Raw genomic sequence first — 18,687 nt, forward strand, 5'->3', positions numbered from 1 at the left:
GCACCAGCCTTCCCCGGCCGGGACCCAGGAGGGGTGGGAGAGCATCAGCCTGGGAGCGGGAGTGCGAGTGGCCCCGAGATTGCCCTGTTGAGGGTAACTAACGGTGTGTAGGGGTATCTACATATATAGAGTCTGATAAAAATGGCAGCTGTTCTTAAAGAGACCAGCTAGCTTAAAAACATGCTTTTTCTTCCAGTGGTTTCCTTGTGTGTGTCTCTAGGCTGGAGTGTTAGAATGAATTACTCAAATCTGAAGTATTGGAATAGACTACAGAGGGTGATGGGGGGGTGCTTTGGTTTTTAATATTTTCCTGTCAAACCTAGATACCTTTCTGTTTGGCACTTTAGTGCAGTGAAGGTTGCTGAAGCTCAGCGTAGTTTTAAAAAATTCTGTAGCATTTTATATAGGTCAGGCATCATGACCAAATAGTTGTTCTAAAGTCTTTATCTGTGAATTAAAAGTTCTACTTGGTAGATCAGGATAGTATAGTAACCACATGTCAGCCAGGTGAGCCAGTAAGAGTGGAGAAGGGAGGAGGGAGGTAGATGCTTTGGCAGTCAGCAGGGTTTGGGACTGCTCATATGTCTCAAAACTTCCTAGACTTTTGCAGTAACTCCTTTCATGACAGAAAGAAATCCTTAACACACCACTGTTGACAGTTCATGAGGCGTCTGTGGAGGATCTTCTCTTGACAGAGCCAGAACCCGACCACCCTGGGAAATGCCGAGTCACAGGAGTTGTTCTGGGTACGTGGCTCCATAAACACCTGCAGTTACTCTGCACTAAATGCAGCCTTTGGGGTAAATATTTCTGATTCATCAGTGTGAAAGTTGAATTAGCCAGTAGAGGTGATTTAGGACAACTGTGAATTAAACTAGGTTAATATTTGTAATGCAATGAAAAGCATACCTGGATTGATAGGATACTGAGAGGTTACCTAAGTTTAATTTTCTGCAGGCTAATGATACTGAACTCCCTGCTGCATTTTGAGCTTTTATGTGGTAAATGGCCTATGCTACCAACTACGTTACAGGGCAGTGGTGTCCTGTTACTAGCAGACTGGTGCTTTATTAACCCTTGCTGTTCTAGTAAACAAACTTTCTGAAATAAAGCCCTGGATAGGAGTTTTCTCAGGAGTGGGTTTTCTTTGTAAAGGAACGTGCTGCTTACTGCAGTTACTACTATTAATGCTTTTATTATTGAAATGCAGATTTGATTAAATAATAAAAGATGGACAAACCCTCAGTGGTCAGTGGCAGCTTGGTTTTAGAAACACCAGAATACCAGGGCTTTGTCAGCACTAAAATATGTGTATCTCTGAAAACTTGCTGTTACAGGGGATGGGAGCACGGTACATGCTGGGAGCGTGATCCTGACCACCGGAACGTTTCTGAGGGGCATGGTCCTCATCGGGCTGGAGAGGCACCCAGCTGGGAGGCTAGGGGACCAGCCAGCCATCGGGCTGGCTCAGACTCTGGAGAGACTGGGGTTTGCTGTGGGCAGGCTGAAGACTGGCACACCCCCCCGCCTTGCCAAAGACACAATTGACTTCAGTGGTCTGGAGGAACGTGCAGCTGACAACCCTCCAGTGCCCTTCAGCTTCCTGAGCGAGTCTGTGTGGATCAAGGTAGGGTAGCAGACATCAAATGCTTATAGACCCAGGTGGGGACCAATTCTGGCAATGTCCTGCTCAGAATCAGGACATTCAGGATGATGATGGCTGGGAAAGGGAGCTGGGCTGGATTCCTACTGGAGGTGCTTTCTTTCTGGTGACTCTTAGTGCAAAGGGAAACATTTCTTGTTTTATTTTGAAACAAGTGCCTTTCCCCTCCCATTTCTGAACTTGAGCACTAAACTGTCTTTACTTTTAGAGTCAGATTGTGTGAAATACAGTGTTGTTAGCAGTAGTCTTCACGTGCTGGCTATGTGGGTGGTTTACAAAATACTTCCAGTATTAGACCTGTATTGTGGAGATTTATGATGTCTTGCTTGTTATCCTAGCTCTAAAGTAAGATTTGAATGTTTAAATTAGAAATCATTAATCATGTTGACTAGGAAAGAGGAAGGATGACGTTATCCACAGAGCAAAGAGGTGGCATGTTAAACAGTAACTTAAAAGCAGAAGAAACTCAATTTTCCAAGGAAAATCTTGGAAAATGGATGGCATTCGTACACGGTGTAGTTAAACAGCACAGAACTAATTTGCACCAGAGCATAAAGGAATTGCAATCACCTATTGTAATTGAGGTGTGGGTGAAAGTAATGTTCCTTGAATGCCCTGGTAGTGTACAAAAGATTTTTAAGGAGTTGAGGTGCAACATTATTACTATTTTGAATGCGAATCTATTGACTTTTTCAGAAAAATCAGTTAAGATAAAGGAATTGCAATCACCTATTGTAATTGAGGTGTGGGTGAAAGTAATGTTCCTTGAATGCCCTGGTAGTGTACAAAAGATTTTTAAGGAGTTGAGGTGCAACATTATTATTTTGAATGCGAGTCTATTGACTTTTTCAGAAAAATCAGTTAAGTACTTGACATGGTAAGTTGTCTTTTTTCCAAACCTTGAATTTTCTATGTTAATTGCAGGAGGTTGAGAGTTCTTTTGTTTGTTTCTTTTTTTTTAATTCACCTAACTCTTAATTGGCTGTTAGCTGCAGAGTCAGCCCTTACCTTCAGAGCTTTGAATTCCTGCGATTAATAGGAATACTGTGATATAATGTGTTGGTTTAATAGGAATATCATCTTGTAACTAGGAACACATTGTATAGAATAGGACTTGAAGTCTGGACTTGCAAGTTCTGTTCTTGGTCTGGTTTTGGGCAAGTTGCTCAAGCTCTCTTAATTGCTCGTGTTCTGTCTGTACAGTAGCTATGACAGCACTACTCATCTCTCCAGAAAATGACAGCCAGCTGTCATGGAAAAGTCCTTGGAGATCCTCAAATAGAATTGTTCAGTAAGAGAAAAAGTATTGTGACTCAGTTAACTTAGAGTGAGCTTTGGCCTCTTTCAGCCAGAAGATCAGCTGTCATGTTACCTGACCCGCACTACCCTGAAAGCCCAGCAAATTATCAATGATAACCTCCACCTGAACAGCCATATCAGGGAGACAACAAGGGGCCCACGGTACGTATGTGGCATCATGCAGGGCTTTCTATGGCATAAGCTGACAATCTGTCTGAAAATGTGGATCTCCCCTGCTTTGCTTCCAGAAAGTTACTTCTTCACGTCAGGTGGTACTCATGGCTCTTTATTTACTGTTGCAGGTATTGTCCCTCTCTTGAGTCAAAGGTTCTGCGCTTCCCAAACCGAGAACACCAGGTGTGGCTGGAGCCTGAAGGTTTGGAGTCCAATGTCATTTATCCCCAAGGCATGTCCATGACGCTGCCACCTGAGCTCCAGGAGCAGGTGATCAAATCCACCCCAGGCTTGGAAAAAGCCAAGATGTTACAGCCAGGTGAGGAAAGTGAATAGTTTTAAAGGTATTGATTGGATTGGTTACCAGTTCATAAAAAGCAATTAGCAAAACAAAGGAAACATGAAACAAAAGTAATTTGTACTTACTTTAAAAAAGGGAAACTTTTCCTTAGTTTCTTTTAAATTGTAAATAAAAATTGAAAAGCTAAGTCACTCAGCTCCACTGGTTGCCTTTGATGATAAACAGGGACCATCCAAATCCCTCCCATAATACCTGTCTTGTTGTCTGTCACAGGCTATGGTGTGCAGTATGATTTTTTAGATCCCCGTCAGCTGACTGCTTCTCTGGAGTCCCGTCTCGTTCAGTGCCTCTTCTTTGCAGGCCAGATAAACGGCACTACAGGCTATGAAGAAGCTGCAGCTCAGGTGGGTGACTCTGTGTATGCTCAGCACTCAGGAAGAGGTGTTGTCTTGGCATTTGTTTTTGATACGCAGTCTTGCCAGGCCCATTCTGTGCTAATGAGATGTTATTACCGTGGTTGTTCACCTCGCCTCCAGACTTGCCCAGCTATTCTTACGTCATAGAATCATAGAATCATAGAATCTTAGGGGCTGGAAGGGACCTCGAGAGATCATCTAGTCCAACCCCCCTGCCAGAGCAGGGTCACCTAGAGTACATCACACAGGAACTCATCCAGGTGGGTTTTGAATGTCTCCAGTGAGGGAGACTCCACAACCTCCCTGGGCAGTCTGTTCCAGTGCTCTGTCACTCTTACTTGTAGCATCTACAGTTGCTGTTACTGAGATTGCTGTAACAAAAGTAATTGGAAGTGCTGTCAGATGTCAGCATGAAGACTGTGCACTGGATGTAACAGAGAACACATGGAAATTGTCTCTAGTCTTGTCAGCAGGGGCCAGGAAGCCTTTCAGACACTGTTAGTATCACAAGGGAAGAACTGCCTAGATTACTGGCACAGACTATTGTGTTTTCCAAGGTACATTTTGACACACGAGTCTTTGGAGGCAGATGTGCTGCTGTTTAGCCACAAAGAGACTGATAAGTGTGTTTTGTTTTGTTTCCTGTCTCCCTAGGGTGTGATTGCTGGCATCAACGCTTGCCTGCGGGTTCATGGCAAGCCCCCTTTCATTGTCAGTCGCACCGAAGGCTACATTGGTGTCCTGATCGATGACCTCACCACGCTGGGCACCACTGAGCCCTACCGGATGTTCACCAGCCGCGTGGAGTTCCGCATGTCCCTGCGGCCTGACAACGCTGATGCCAGGCTCACCCACAGAGGTATCTTACTGCAGTGGCTCTTGCAGTGAGCAGCCCTGCCTGGTTGTAGAGCGTTGTCTCATATGCCATCCATCTCTGCAGGTTTTGAAGAAGCTGGGTGTGTGTCACAGCAGCGATACGACCAAGCAGTTCAGATGAGAACTGCTTTGGAGGATGGAATTGCAACACTAAAATCCCTTCAGTTCAGCATATCCAAATGGTCCCAGTTAATACCAGAAGTTCCCATCAGTAGCAGTCGAAGGTCACCTGCTAGGTAAAGTTTAGAACTGGAGCTTTCTGGGCTGACTTACTCTTTAGCGCATCTGGCTAGTTGTTTTGCACCATGTGTCCATCCCCCTGGAGCTGTCAGTACACCAAGATTCCAGCTTTATCACCTTCAGGGGACAGACATCTGATATTTGCCTGTAGAGTAAGTGTGACGTTGGTGTTTTTACTATGCCATGTCTCCTGGTGCTGACATAGGCTCCCAAAGCATGGGGATACTCCACTGGCCCAGTGACTTCTTGCTGTCCTTACTGAGAGTGTCACCAAGTGGTCACAGTTTTCCAGTGGGGTGCAGTTTTGCTGAAAGCTTGATAAAGCAGCAAGTGTCAGGTGGCAGCTGTTCTTGTACACAGAGGCCCTTGCTTCCCTTACCCATCCTTTACCTCACTTTATCTTTTCTGTTGTTTTTAATCAGTTACTAAGGTCAGGCTGACTCAGTCTGTGTGCAGGGCTCCCCTTGATGTCTTTTCCTTCTGCCTTCTATCTGGTTGCTCATTTTTCATAAAGAGCCCCTCCTAAAGAGCTGAACTGCTTTTGTGTACGTTGAGAGGAGATGGTAGGGAGGTGAGCTTGGCTCTGCAGTTGTTCCAGCTTATGCTGAGAGTTTTACACTTTTGAGCTGGGAACAGCTGTAAATCTGCCTTATGCAAGTGATTCCTTCCTATTGTAAAAACTTGCTCTTACTCTCCACAGTGCCTTTGAAATCCTTCAATATCCAGAGGCCAACATGGAGGTTCTGGGAAAGGCTGTTCCAGAGCCCCTGGGAAAGTTTGCTCAATGGAGAGAACTGGCAGAGAGACTGAAAATAGAAGGTAGAGTACAAGAGTTATGATCTCTTAGTGGGATTTGCATACGTTTTGCTCAGTTGGGAGAGCCAGTCCATTCATCCCAGCGTTTTTCACATTGCTGGTTAGTGAAATACTATTGTCAGAGCAGGCACCTTTTACTATAGGTCACAGCTCTGTGAGAGCACCTGTGTAACACTTTGTAAAGTGAGATCTCTCCTGGGTTTTTCCTCCTCACTGCTCTGTCCAGTAGACCGTCCTTTTCCAGGATGAGAGGAAAAGCCAACCTGTGTACCCTGTAACAAAGAGTATGACTTCTTCCAAAGAAATTATGTGAATTAGGCTCTTCAGTCTGTGAGGCTGGAAGCTTCCTTAGGAGCTTCTGACCATCTCAGTGGATTTGCTCATTCTGCTTCGAAGGATTTCTGCAAGTGACCTGTTTCACGTGAACATCTATATCTGGTCTTCTTGTTTCCCTGATCTTCCATCACAGCTGCTTATGAGTGGTGTGTAGTCAATCAGCAGCAGGAAATAGAAGAAGTACGTCGTGATGAAGCCCTCCGACTGCCAGAGGACCTGGATTACTTTGCTATTGATGCATCACTCTCTGCAGAGGTGCGGGAGAAACTGGACTCTAATCGTCCCCAGACGGTAAGATACCAGGTCACAGCAAGGATGAGCAGCAATGAAATCCCTTCTGTGCCTTCCCAAGGGACAGGGAGGGTGAGGAGAATTAGGGAAAGCAATACCCACAAGTTTTTATCTTGCTTCTCACTAGCTCCAATGTAGACATTTGTGCTTGATTAACTTGCTCCTGTTGCCACACGCAGATCGGTGCAGTCAGTCGCATCCCTGGAATTACACCAGCTGCTGTTGTGAACCTCCTCAGATTTGTGAAAACCAATCACCAGAGGACAGAGAAGCTAAAGGCTTTACCTCAGACTGGCAAGTATTTACCAAGAAAAATGTGCTCAGAGAAGGCAACTTCCCAAAGACTGATTTCAGCAGAGCTTTCTGAAGATGAACCAGAGAGTACCTTTGTGAAAACACCTTTGTAGAGAAGTGTACTCCTGAGAGAAAGTGGCAAGATCACCTGTGCTCACCAGCCTCTTCACAGATAAAAGTGATGCTGGCTGGATCCAAAGCAGTTCTAGTTATGTCCCGTGGCAGTGTCATTGAGTAGAACAAAGATGATGAATGCACAAACCTTAAGTAAATGCTCAGGGGGCCTAAATACAGCCTGTGGTTTTGCCAATCCAAATGAAAAGATAGGGGAATTGCTTTCAAAATTCCACTCATTTGGAAGATGTCAGATAGTCAAAAACTGTTCTAAAGCATCTTGGAAAGGACAGTGTTTTGCTCTTCTGAAACGAATAAGGCATGTTACCGTGCTGAACCCATGGCAGCATGTGAGGATTTCAGCTGGAAAGGTTGTTCCGTTGACTTCAGTATTTGTGTTCTTAGCTGTGCAGTGACTACACACAGTCTGGTGGTTTGGTGTGACGTCAACCAGCAGGAGACCTTGGCTATGAAATTGTATGCCACACAGAATACTTAAACTTACGTAGGAGACCAATGGGATGTAAACACTGTATCCTGGTTGTTTTGCGTTTTTTCTCCTTTAAAATAAATAAAGCTCATCTTGAAGCTTCCTGAAGGACTTGGTGGTCGCTTAGTTTTCAGCAGGGCCTTGAAAGTTCACTGAGCCATAATTCATGCAGGTGAGTTTGGGCGAGATTTGCTACGAAGTGGGTGAAGGCAGCTGGAGCGAGACTTGCTGTCTGGGCCAGGTCACTGAGGAAGGTGAGGACCATGTCAGGTCTCCTGTCTGGAGAAAGGAGTCAGAGCAAATCCTTTTTGTTGACAGAGACCGTGTCATGCAGCAGGAGGAAGTGCAGAGCTTTCAGCTTTCTGTGAGGCATCATCTGCTTGCCTGAGAGTGTCTTGTCACCAGCCATTGGCTTGTATGGAACCCCTTCAGACGTGATCTGTAGGTCAGTTCATGTCAGAATGGCTCAGAAAAGCTAATGTATATCTGCCCCTTTATGTCCATGGCCTACTTTTCTTTCAGCTTTGTTGGCTCAAAGAATTATTTCAACCCTGTAAGCCTTAAGTTTAGAGTAAGGAAGGCACCTACACTTTCTGCAGTGGAGCGGAGGGTCCAGGTATGGTGCTCTTGAAGTTGCAAAGCAGCCCGCAATCACTTGTCTTACTACCTATTCCAAGTTCAAAGCAATGCAGCTTCAAAAGAAAGTGTTGTGGTTTCTTCACTGCATTAGCTTTGTGTTGTGTTTGGTTTTGATGTACCTATGTCTGAAAAACTACATCTAAGTAGGAAGGAAGCCCTATTGACACCTTCATCCTCTCTCTTCTAAACAGATTGTGCAATCTCAAAACTGCATTTCCTAGTTCTTGTTCAAGAATTCCCTAGTTCAATAATTTTAACAGGAAAACCTCGCTTCAAGTAATGTGTGTCTTGAAAGGCAAGCCCCTTGCACTCTGCTACAAAAGCAAACAGCTTTCTGTGCTGAATTTATTTCCGTGCGACAAAGACCTGGGCTCACACACATCAGAGGTTTTACTGAGTTGGGCTGCACCAGTATCAAAGGAAAAGCAGGAGGACCAGGCTTTTGCTTTTCTTGCTTTTAGCAATTTATTAATGCACAGCCATGGTCTGTTAGAAAAGGTGGAAAATAGAAGCCAGAAGTGTGTAGATGCTTTGCTGTCCAGCAGATACTTTGTAACAACTACTCCCTGTTTCAGTGTGAAGTGGGTCTTTGGCCACTGGTGAGCTTCTTGTTAAGACAGGGTGTCCTCTGTTCACATATGTGGGTTAATGATGTCCATCTGCTAGAATGGAAAACTTGGCATAAGTACATGCCCTTGTCCTCAGCTTCCCTGTATGTGTCTACAGAGTCAGCATCTCCCTGCTGGGGGAGCAGGTCTGCAGAGCCCCCACAAGCACCCCAGAAGGAGCAGGGTTCAGCCAAGGCCAATGCCACAGTGGAGACGGGGGTCAGATGAAGTGAGAAGTGAAGGCCTTCATGTCAAGCATCAGCTGCAGCTCCCAGCACAAGCCCCAAGAGGCACAGCCACTGCTGGGGACTGATTAGCACATGCTGTTCTTGTTCCAAATGACTTAGAGCTTGATGTGGTTAATTGAAAAGCAGGCACGGAGCCAGGTGGGGAATGAGCTCATTCTGCACAGTACAAGGCAGCAGGAAGAGAGGGGAGCTGACAACAGGCTTGTGACTAGTCTCCTTGGTTGCAGTTTTACGTGGCTTAACTTGAAAATTGCCGTGTATGACCAGATGGTGGCTTTTGTAACAAGCAGACAGGATTTTTGGAGTCAGTGCTGTGGCAGGTACTGCTGAGCTGGCTGCTTCGGTGAGGTTTTGTCCTTGTCCCATAACACCTTATGGGACTTTGGCCGGGCAGCAGTGACACTGCTGCAGAGCAGGGCTGGCTGAGGGTGGTGGGCGTTGGGCATGAGCTGTACCAGGAGCAGAGCAGTCATGTCACAGGCTGTGATCTCAGCTCTCCTCAGCTGTGTGTGGAAGTCCCAGGAATTTGAACCCAGAAATGAGTCACAGGGTTTGCCCCTGCAAGGAAGTGACTGAGACAGAGCAGAGCTCTTGTTAAGCACTGCTCTTCCTTTCCCTGGTCCCTGTGCCTACATGGACATCCCCGTGGCTTCTCCAAAGAATTAGGGAACTGCCATTCATAAAAGCATGTTAGCAGCAGACTACATGATGTTAGTTATTATTACCAGAAATAAGTCAAGTAGGAACAAACCTATGATTACACTTAAAAAAAAAGGAGTAGTTAATTTTTTTTTTCCTCTGGGAAAGGCTATTTAAGGGCTTGTTTTACACAGAAACAACTCAACACCAAATGAGCCTACATCGCTTTCTCCAAAATATCCATGTCCTGTTAGTAGAACCACAGCCCAACTTATAAAACTAAATATTAACTATTTAATAATAAATATTCATTTATTAATAATATCAAATATTCTATAGAAATAATAAATAATAACTAAATATTTAGTCACTTGTGAGTTTTTTTCATTCTATTTACTATAGAATTAGTTTAGAATCCAGCTTCCAAACGGGAACTGCAGGTTTCTTATAAGTCTGGAAGCTGCATAAGTAAAAAAAAAAGAGAAAGTAGGCACCTTATATATACATATATACACACACGCACACATTAATAAAAGATACACAATATACACATGTAGTTGATGTAGTTGTATGCTATATGTGGAAAAAGTATGCGTATGCACATCTATCAAAGGAAAGAACTAGGAGTTTTGCTTAAGATGTGTCCAGGTGACTGCAGTTAAGCAGAACCTGATAGTTTCTTTTAAATTTCAGCCCTACCTGCAATAGAACCCCTCCAGGAAGGGAAAGTGGTCTTGTGTTCCCATGGCTGTGCAGGTTGAGTCAGCTGCCTTGCCAGCCAGCTGCAGTGAGCCCTGCAGAACAGGGACCTGGGGTGGAGAAACATGCTCTGCTGTGGCTCTTCCCATTTCAATTACACTGTGTAAATATTTGAAACATAAAGGATTAAAGAATTACTGATATGCAGCCAGAGAATGTAACCTCATAAAAAAAAAAAAAAAGAAAAAGCAGGCAATCATGTAATTGATTTATAATGCTGAAATAATCTGAAGGGACTAAAAAGGATTAAGAAAAAGCTAAAAACAGTTTTGCCATCTCCCACGTTTCTTCAGCTCTTCTGCACCCTGGGTGCTCTCTTCCTCAAGTGGTTTCAGCCTTCCCCTTGGTAAGCAGTAGAAGCATTGCAGGAGAAATTGTAATTGGGCCCAGTTATTTTGCCATGGTCACAATTTATTCCTCTTTAGCTTATGGTTTGGCTGTTTTTTAAGATTTGGAATTTCAGAGGGTTAAACTCCTAGACAGAAAGTACTACCTAGTGCAGTCAATCAACATGAAGAATTCAAGGACTGGAAAATAATAATTGTAAACTCAAAGGTGTTAGTAGTGTCAAGAATTTGCAATTTGCACTGAAAAGTCAGCGAGAGAAAAACAGTCTTGTAGAGAGAGGCTCCCACCCAGATGGAGCAGCCGCTTTGCGCAGGACCTCAGGGAAGCACCAACTACAGAGGGACTGAGAAAAAAGACAACCAGATAACCAGCAAAGGAAGATCCATTTTAGATCCAGGAGCAAACAGGCAAACTGAGGGCTGCGAGAAGTCCAAGAAGGTTAGACCTTGCAAAGGTTGTGAAAACAGCTACTTGGAAGCTGCCTGCATGAAGATAGGCAAGGGAGGGGAACTGTCCTGTTCTGAAGGAAGCACAGAGCAAAACATCCTAGGTCACCCAAAAGGTGGGCAAAATTAGTTTCCTCAGCCTGCGTACACTATGGGAACAGCAGCTCCTCAGGGCAGACCTCTCCACAAAACCCCTTACTTGTTCCATCAGGGTTCTTTCCCCATGCCTTCCCTCACACACCCACATCCTCCAGGGCCAGCCAAAGCCCAGCTGCCCTGCAAAAGGGTGGGAAAACAAACTAATTTGGCTAGCACTGAAGAGGCTTTAAAGGTAAATAAGGAAGGCTCAGCCTCTATCCTTCCCAGCAAGTAAGGCTCCTTCTTGCAACCACTTCAGGGACCAGCCAAACTGAATAATACACATCTGTTGTGCTTTGCAGAGTCTGGAACATGGTAACTCATCTGCCCTCCCTCCACCCTCCAAGCCCTCTCTAGGCACTACATAAACATTAATATAAATTACAACCAGGCAAGTTGTGTTTGTGATCCAGACAATTTATGTTGTTCTTAACAGGTACTGAATCATTTTAACATCAGTGAGGAAAGGGATATCCCCCCACAGTACAAAGTTTAATTTGTTTTTACATGGTTTTACCTTGACCAAACCTAAAATTTAAAATACTTACATTTAGAAAAAACATCAGTAATTTGTCCAAGTTTGTCAATGCCTTTCAAAATATGTTGAGTTAGCTACAATCAGAACGTAAATGAAGTCTTTTCACCTGCAATTTCAAAAATTACCTATTCCAGTCTCTACCCTTGCACTAGCTGGTCTGAGATACAAACACCTTGGGGCAGCAGCCTGTGCAGAGCCCATTCTATTTCAGCCTGAAGCAGTCATCTAGGGAAACAAAACTGAGTAAGAAATTGCTTGGCTATAGCCACTCTGACTGTGCTGCTCCATTTCCCTATGCAGATCAGGCTTTGTTGTATCCAAGTCCCTGATCATCTTACCACCTGCATTTTTGGAATATTTCTGTGCACTGAAAGCCCTCTGGACTCCCAAAGCATGGGTCACCATCTGAAAAGGAAATCACATTTCAATCTCCCAGCTCCCCACTGCCACCTTAAGTAGTAAATCTCAAAACAGATTAAATAAGGTCAACATTCTAGCCAGTTTTCTGCCTTCAGCTAGCTACATCACCATGGCAGCAAGCTTTTCACACTTCTGTATAAACATCACCAGCATTGTAGGACAGTAGAGAAAGAGTTAAGGACAGCTGTAAAAGGTACTCAAAGAAATAAGCAGTCAGAAGACAAATACAATTCTCAACTATTAACATTTATTAAAAGTTTGACCAAAGTAGTTTTATTCCCAAGTTTTGTTTACAAAAGTCTAACAATTTCCCCAGGTAGTCAAAGATTTTAACAAAAGAACTGAGATGGCACTGCATTAGTGTATAGAAAGCAAAACTGGTCTACAATAGTAAAAGAAAAAAACCAAAAACCAAAACCACAAAAAACCAAACAAAATTTGTGTAAGATCAAGGTTTTAAATACTCAAAAGCAATCTTAGTATCACAGGCAGAGCATTCACAAGTGTATATTTGTTTTTACTGCACACAACAAAGTTTCTAGCTTCAAAACTGTCCTCAAGGCTTTAGCTTCCCCCCCCTTTCCTCTCCTGAAGGCAGAACAACCCCTTCTGCCCCAAACTACAAAGCCTTCAACCTGCTCAGCTGGATCATTTTAACATGAAACATCTTCCCAGCAGCTTTTACAGGTGCCACACTGCAGTTTTTGTCATCTATGTGCAGCTGATCAGAAAATAGCCTCCTGAAATAGCTGCACTGCTTTACTTTAGCCTCTGCCCTTCCTTCAGCTGCCCCTAGCTAGGATCAGACACTTCAAACACCTAATGCTATTTAAAACGTTACTTTGCCTTAAGGCTTCAATTTGTGTCAGTTGCTTATTACAAGCCAACTTCCAAACAGTAACAGGGCAAGTACACCCAACTTAAGAGGACACTGTGCAAAGAGCACAGAGAAACTGCAAACAGCCTGGGCAACGCAATGAGGCCCTGGCTAGCCAAACCAAACATCCTGCAGGACACAGGAATGTCAGAAATCCAAATAACTCAGCTGCACCAAAGGCGCAGTTTGTGCCAAAGCAGTTTTCAACTCAATGAGAGCTCTGCACTTTGATGAACCAGTCTGACCAGTCGCCTGGAAAAGTCAGCGGTTTAACTGAAAACCAGGCAGATTTGGCAAGGTACTTTAGCTTTATTATGGCAACGGTAGTGTCTCCATTTTGAAGTCATGCACTTCCTGTTGCCTTAAGGATACTAACAAACCTTTTAAAGTAGAATTCAAGTAAGAATAATATAAGTAGAATCATGATGAAATGGCCTTTGCTGGACTCCAGTCTTCTACAGAGACTGAAGTGTGCTCTAGCCCTTGCTTCCCCTGTGCTCAGTACATCTACACCTTCAAAACTAGTGTGTAAGAGCATTAAACAGAAGGCAAGCAAAAACATTTAAAGATCCAACCAAAGAAAACAAAGAGCATGAAAGTAACAGCAGTTCAGGATTATCCAAGCAGTACAGATACGAGTTCCTACAGAGCAAGCACATAGCTGAGGAAGGAAAACAAATGAGAGAATATAGCTGTTACATAGAACATACTGGTGCCATAGAACAGCAATCCTTCGAAGATACTGTATTTTTTTTAAGCTTACATGGGGCTGCTGTGGGGAAATAATGTTAAAGGTTAGTAAAACAGCTGCATCATTATGCAAGCCAGATCCAATTATTCATTAACTGCTTGTCTCCATTTACCAATTCAAAGTGAGACTTTTATTCTGGAATGCCCATTTATTACACTTGGTATTTCTTATAGACCAAAATGTCTTACTTGGATTATTTACCTAATAATTAATGTTCCAGACCAGTTACCTAAGTCCACTTCAATTGACTGATCCAAATCTTCAACCCCACTGCATACCAGTGTGCATGACACTGCCTGAAGAAACGCACCAGTATGTTCATAATGTTCTTCAAGCAGACACCCCAGAACATCCTTGACTTCCAAGTTCAGTAATTCAGAACAACCTAGCAGGACAGATACAAATCCCATCCTGTTGGAAGCCAGTAGAAACACCTGCCTGCTTCTGAGCTTTGATTTTGAAATAAAACTGAGCAAGATGCTGTAATGGTGGGTCAATTCAGAGACTGGGTGGTCAAAGCCTCCTGAACAAAATTGCTTTTCAAAATTTAGCTACTGAATGCCTCACTATATATATATTAGAAAACATTTAGGTGTGTCTAATTTTTAAAGATCTACACAATCAGTTCCCCCCCAAAAAACTGTAAGCCTGTGTACAAGACTTATGGGAAGTCCAACACCTGATCTTTGTTTTCTTAAGGTTAAATGTGTTTGTTCACGCTATCCTCTCTAATGTAAAGTTTTCATGGTTTTACTCAATGCATCTTAGAAGGCACCTGGCATTTGTGCTGTCCAATCTAGAAACCATCTTTAAGAAAGCACCACAGAATTGATGTTTTTTAAGGCTTAGACCGCTTCAAACTAAACTTACAACTGAATTTTGCTGTTTCAGAGTCAGCAAATTTGAGTATTTGCTTTGCAATTTCTAAGCATATTAAAGTAACATTGATCCTTTTTTATCCCACCATGACTGGAAATAGGTTTTTCTATAAGCTTAACATTAACCCAAAGAACACAGAGACATAGCATTGAACTTTTGTTTTAATGGTCTCAAATTCTGTGACAGATTTTTGGTCAAGTTTCCATTTTAAAAAATTTATCGATTTTAAAGACTAATAACTTAAAAACTGCCACGAAACAAATGGTCCACAAACATTCTTTTCCTTCTGAAGCTTTTACGATGCATTGTAATCATTAACCAGTCTTTTACTATTAAACTTAAATGGCCAATTGAGACAAACAGTTCTGAGACCGTTCTTCCACCACTGATTAAGACTGAGGTGGCAGCTGATGTACAGAATTTTCATTTAGCCTTCTGGGCCTTCTGGGCAGACTTTGTGACCTTGCCAGCTCCACCAGCCTTCTTGTCAACTGCCTTGATGACACCAACAGCAACCGTCTGCCTCATGTCACGCACAGCAAAACGACCTGAAAACAAAACAGGTTTTAGAACTTTTGTCTAGGGCTACACACCTACACAAGCAGCAATATGCAACTTGGCTTAAGTGGCCAGATAAATACCACCCTATGACAGTAAACTTCCTGAGACTAGGATTGAGACAGGTTAATTATCTGGAGAATCCCCTGGATTGCTTTGTTTTGGTTGCACTTTAAAGTTTCTATTGAAGTCACAGCTTTTTGACAACATTTTACTGAACATGCTGCATCCCCAAACTAGATGTCAAGAAGCCTCTTTTTGCAGAGATCAGTTTTAACCCATTTTAGGTGATGCCTTACCAAGAGGAGGATAATCAGAGAAGCTCTCAACACACATGGGTTTGCCAGGGATCATGTCAACAATGGCAGCATCTCCAGATTTCAGGAATTTGGGGCCATCCTCCAGCTTCTTGCCAGAACGACGATCAATCTTCTCTTTCAGCTCAGCGAACTTGCATGCAATGTGAGCAGTATGGCAATCCAGCACAGGGGCATAACCAGCACTGATTTGGCCAGGGTGGTTTAGGATAATCACCTAGAAAACCCAAGAAAGCGTTAACACTGGGATAATTTTTAATACTAAAGGTGTCTTACACAGCCTGGACTTTCCATTACTTGCTTCGAGCAAACAGATCTCAGAACACATCTGTGTCACTTTAGCTTGCTAGCAGTAAGAAGGAACAAGACTCTTGTATTTCACAACCCAAAGTTCAAACACCTTGAAATAGCTGCAAAAATTACCTGTGCAGTGAAGCCAGCAGCTTCCATCGGAGGGTCGTTCTTGCTGTCACCAGCAACGTTGCCACGGCGAACATCTTTCACAGACACGTTCTTAACATTGAAGCCGACATTGTCTCCAGGCAGAGCTTCACTCAGGGCTTCATGGTGCATCTCAACGGATTTTACTTCAGTTGTAACATTGACTGGGGCAAATGTAACCACCATGCCTGGCTTCAGAACACCAGTTTCCACACGACCAACTGGTACAGTACCAATGCCTGTGAAAGAGAAGCAGCATTAGCAATTCTGCTCAGTAAGTGCATACCCTTATAGGATAAAATACTTGAGATTTTCCCCCTGAATAAACAGTTCTCAGGCAAACAACTGCATTTCTGTCACATACATTAGCTGTGAGAAGCATTACAGACAACACTTACCGCCAATTTTGTAGACATCTTGAAGAGGCAGACGCAGGGGCTTGTCAGTTGGACGAGTTGGTGGCAGGATACAGTCCAAAGCTTCAAGGAGGGTGGTTCCACTGGCATTGCCATCCTTCCGGGTAACCTTCCACCCCTTGAACCAGGGCATCTGTAACAAAAACAAGCCCCCAAATCAATGGTCTGCCAATTTTAATGACAGAAGCCTAGGAAAGGCCAAGTGGCTTATCTTAATACTGTCTTGGTATGCAACGGCAGATTAAGAATTTGTGAAGTACTGGGACTAGATAATTTCTTACTTCAGCACTTCCAAGCATAACAATTAGAAAACATGCATTTTCTACTGCATAATTCATCTCAATAATACCCCTAGTTTCATTTCCTAGTGTACAGAAATGTCAAACCTACGTTAGAGCTTGGCTCCAACATGTTGTCTCCGTTCCAACCAGAAATTGGCACAAATGCTACAGTGTCTGGGTTGTAGCCAATTTTCTTGATGTAAGTGCTGACTTCTTTGACAATCTCTTCGTATCTCTTCTGGCTGTAAGGCGGCTCGGTGGAATCCATCTTGTTAACACCAACAATCAGCTGTTTCACACCCAGGGTGTAGGCCAGAAGGGCATGCTCACGGGTCTGCCCGTTCTTGGAAATACCAGCCTCAAACTCACCAACACCAGCAGCAACAATCAGGACAGCACAATCAGCCTTTGGAAAGAAAGAAACCCTAATTGTAATTGTTGTACATGAATCAAGATACTAGGGGAACCCCCTTAGCAAACCATGGCACAGCCTGCCTTAACTCCCCAAATCCTTAGTTATATTTACATACCTGAGAAGTCCCAGTGATCATGTTCTTAATGAAGTCTCTGTGTCCAGGAGCATCAATGATGGTGACGTAGTATTTACTTGTTTCAAATTTCCACAGGGAAATATCAATAGTAATACCACGCTCACGCTCAGCTTTCAGCTTGTCCAAGACCCAGGCATATTTAAAGGAACCTTTGCCCATCTATGGATTAAAAAAACAAAAAACAAAAAAGTTTGGTTTCCTCCTTTTTAGAACTATCTGCATAAATTTCCGAAGGATCACACTCTGGCAAAATAACAGTATCTAAGAATAGCAAGTGGTTTAACACTCAGAAATGTCGTTGCTTGTAAAACAAGCAACCAGATACACTTGGCACTAATAGTGAGAAATGCCAACCAGTTTCTGTTATTTAACTTGCTGACAGTTTAGCCCTCTTGACAACCTGTTAATTGCACTAACACATCTTTATGATAGATCTCTTGAGCCTAAGCTCTGCTATCAAGTGTCCTCAATGAATTCAAGTTCTCTAATGCAATCCCTGCAATAACCAACGCTTTGCCTGCCACTCAGCCCAACGTTCACTACGTTTCATTCTGTGATGTGCTTATTAAGACATATATTGCTACTACAGAGAAAAAAAAAATATTATCAGTTAAGACTTCCTACAGATTCAAACACCAAAATCCAAAACTTTCTCATTTTTTTAAAGTAGAACTTTATCCTCTATATGTACACCAAGACTGAAGCTGGGAACTCCACTTCCTAAATTACGTGAAGTATTAATTATTCAAATATAGCTTTGGAGTATACCTCTTTTCCCTCATTCTACACTTCACAATTCAAGCTTCACCAACTGACATAATGGCAGATTCAAGACTTTAGCACTTGTTGAACCACGGGGACAACTGCAGCCTCAGTGCCGCCCTGTGGCCACACAACACGTCGGCACTTGCTCAGCCACTGGGACAGTTACATCCAACCTGCCTCCCTGTGGCCACAACACACTTTGCAACCGAGTTTTGCAACCAAATCTCTCGTTATTCATCCCTGCGCCACAGAAATTTCGCTGGACGCCACAGGCCCACACACCTCAGCAGCTTCCTTCTCGAACTTCTCGATGGTTCTCTTGTCGATACCACCGCATTTGTAGATGAGGTGGCCAGTGGTGGTGGACTTGCCAGAATCGACGTGTCCAATGACGACGATGTTGATGTGGGTCTTCTCCTTTCCCATGTCGGATGTTAGTTAAGGTCTTTCTTTCGGCAAAAGAGAATTGACACCTGCAAGTTCCCCAGAAAAGACAACACCACCGCATTTGTAGATGAGGTGGCCAGTGGTGGTGGACTTGCCAGAATCGACGTGTCCAATGACGACGATGTTGATGTGGGTCTTCTCCTTTCCCATGTCGGATGTTAGTTAAGGTCTTTCTTTCGGCAAAAGAGAATTGACACCTGCAAGTTCCCCAGAAAAGACACCGGTTAAGCCTTGTGGGCGCTCGCCCTGCCCCGCAGGGAGGCGGCCGAGGGACCGGCCATGGCGGCCCCGCGTGCAGGGCGGCCCGGGCA

The 18,687-nt window shown here is 43.6% G+C and overlaps 2 protein-coding genes across 2 annotated transcripts; one reads left to right on the forward strand and one right to left on the reverse strand.

Annotated features, from left to right (window-relative positions):
- The first annotated feature begins 234 nt into the window (after positions 1 to 234).
- Positions 235 to 6,819, forward strand: MTO1 (mitochondrial tRNA translation optimization 1). Its single transcript, XM_010003526.1, has 11 exons — positions 235 to 276; positions 629 to 746; positions 1,338 to 1,627; positions 3,012 to 3,124; positions 3,265 to 3,455; positions 3,711 to 3,841; positions 4,508 to 4,712; positions 4,794 to 4,965; positions 5,670 to 5,788; positions 6,255 to 6,412; positions 6,592 to 6,819. The coding sequence occupies exons 1-11, from the start codon at positions 235 to 237 to the stop codon at positions 6,817 to 6,819; spliced, it is 1,767 nt and encodes a 588-aa protein (XP_010001828.1).
- A 7,924-nt stretch (positions 6,820 to 14,743) lies between these two features.
- On the reverse strand, positions 14,744 to 18,415 carry EEF1A1 (eukaryotic translation elongation factor 1 alpha 1). Its single transcript, XM_010003370.1, has 7 exons — positions 18,212 to 18,415; positions 17,144 to 17,323; positions 16,723 to 17,019; positions 16,315 to 16,465; positions 15,899 to 16,155; positions 15,458 to 15,692; positions 14,744 to 15,148 (listed from the first exon to the last, which is right to left on the reverse strand). Exons 1-7 carry the CDS (start codon positions 18,353 to 18,355, stop codon positions 15,024 to 15,026), a joined length of 1,389 nt encoding a protein of 462 aa, XP_010001672.1. The 5' UTR covers positions 18,356 to 18,415; the 3' UTR covers positions 14,744 to 15,023.
- Positions 18,416 to 18,687: the final 272 nt, after the last annotated feature.

The sequence above is a fragment of the Chaetura pelagica genome, unplaced genomic scaffold (assembly GCF_000747805.2).
Source record: "Chaetura pelagica isolate M959 unplaced genomic scaffold, ChaPel_1.0 scaffold150, whole genome shotgun sequence".
In the NCBI taxonomy this organism is placed as follows: Eukaryota; Metazoa; Chordata; class Aves; order Apodiformes; family Apodidae; genus Chaetura; species Chaetura pelagica.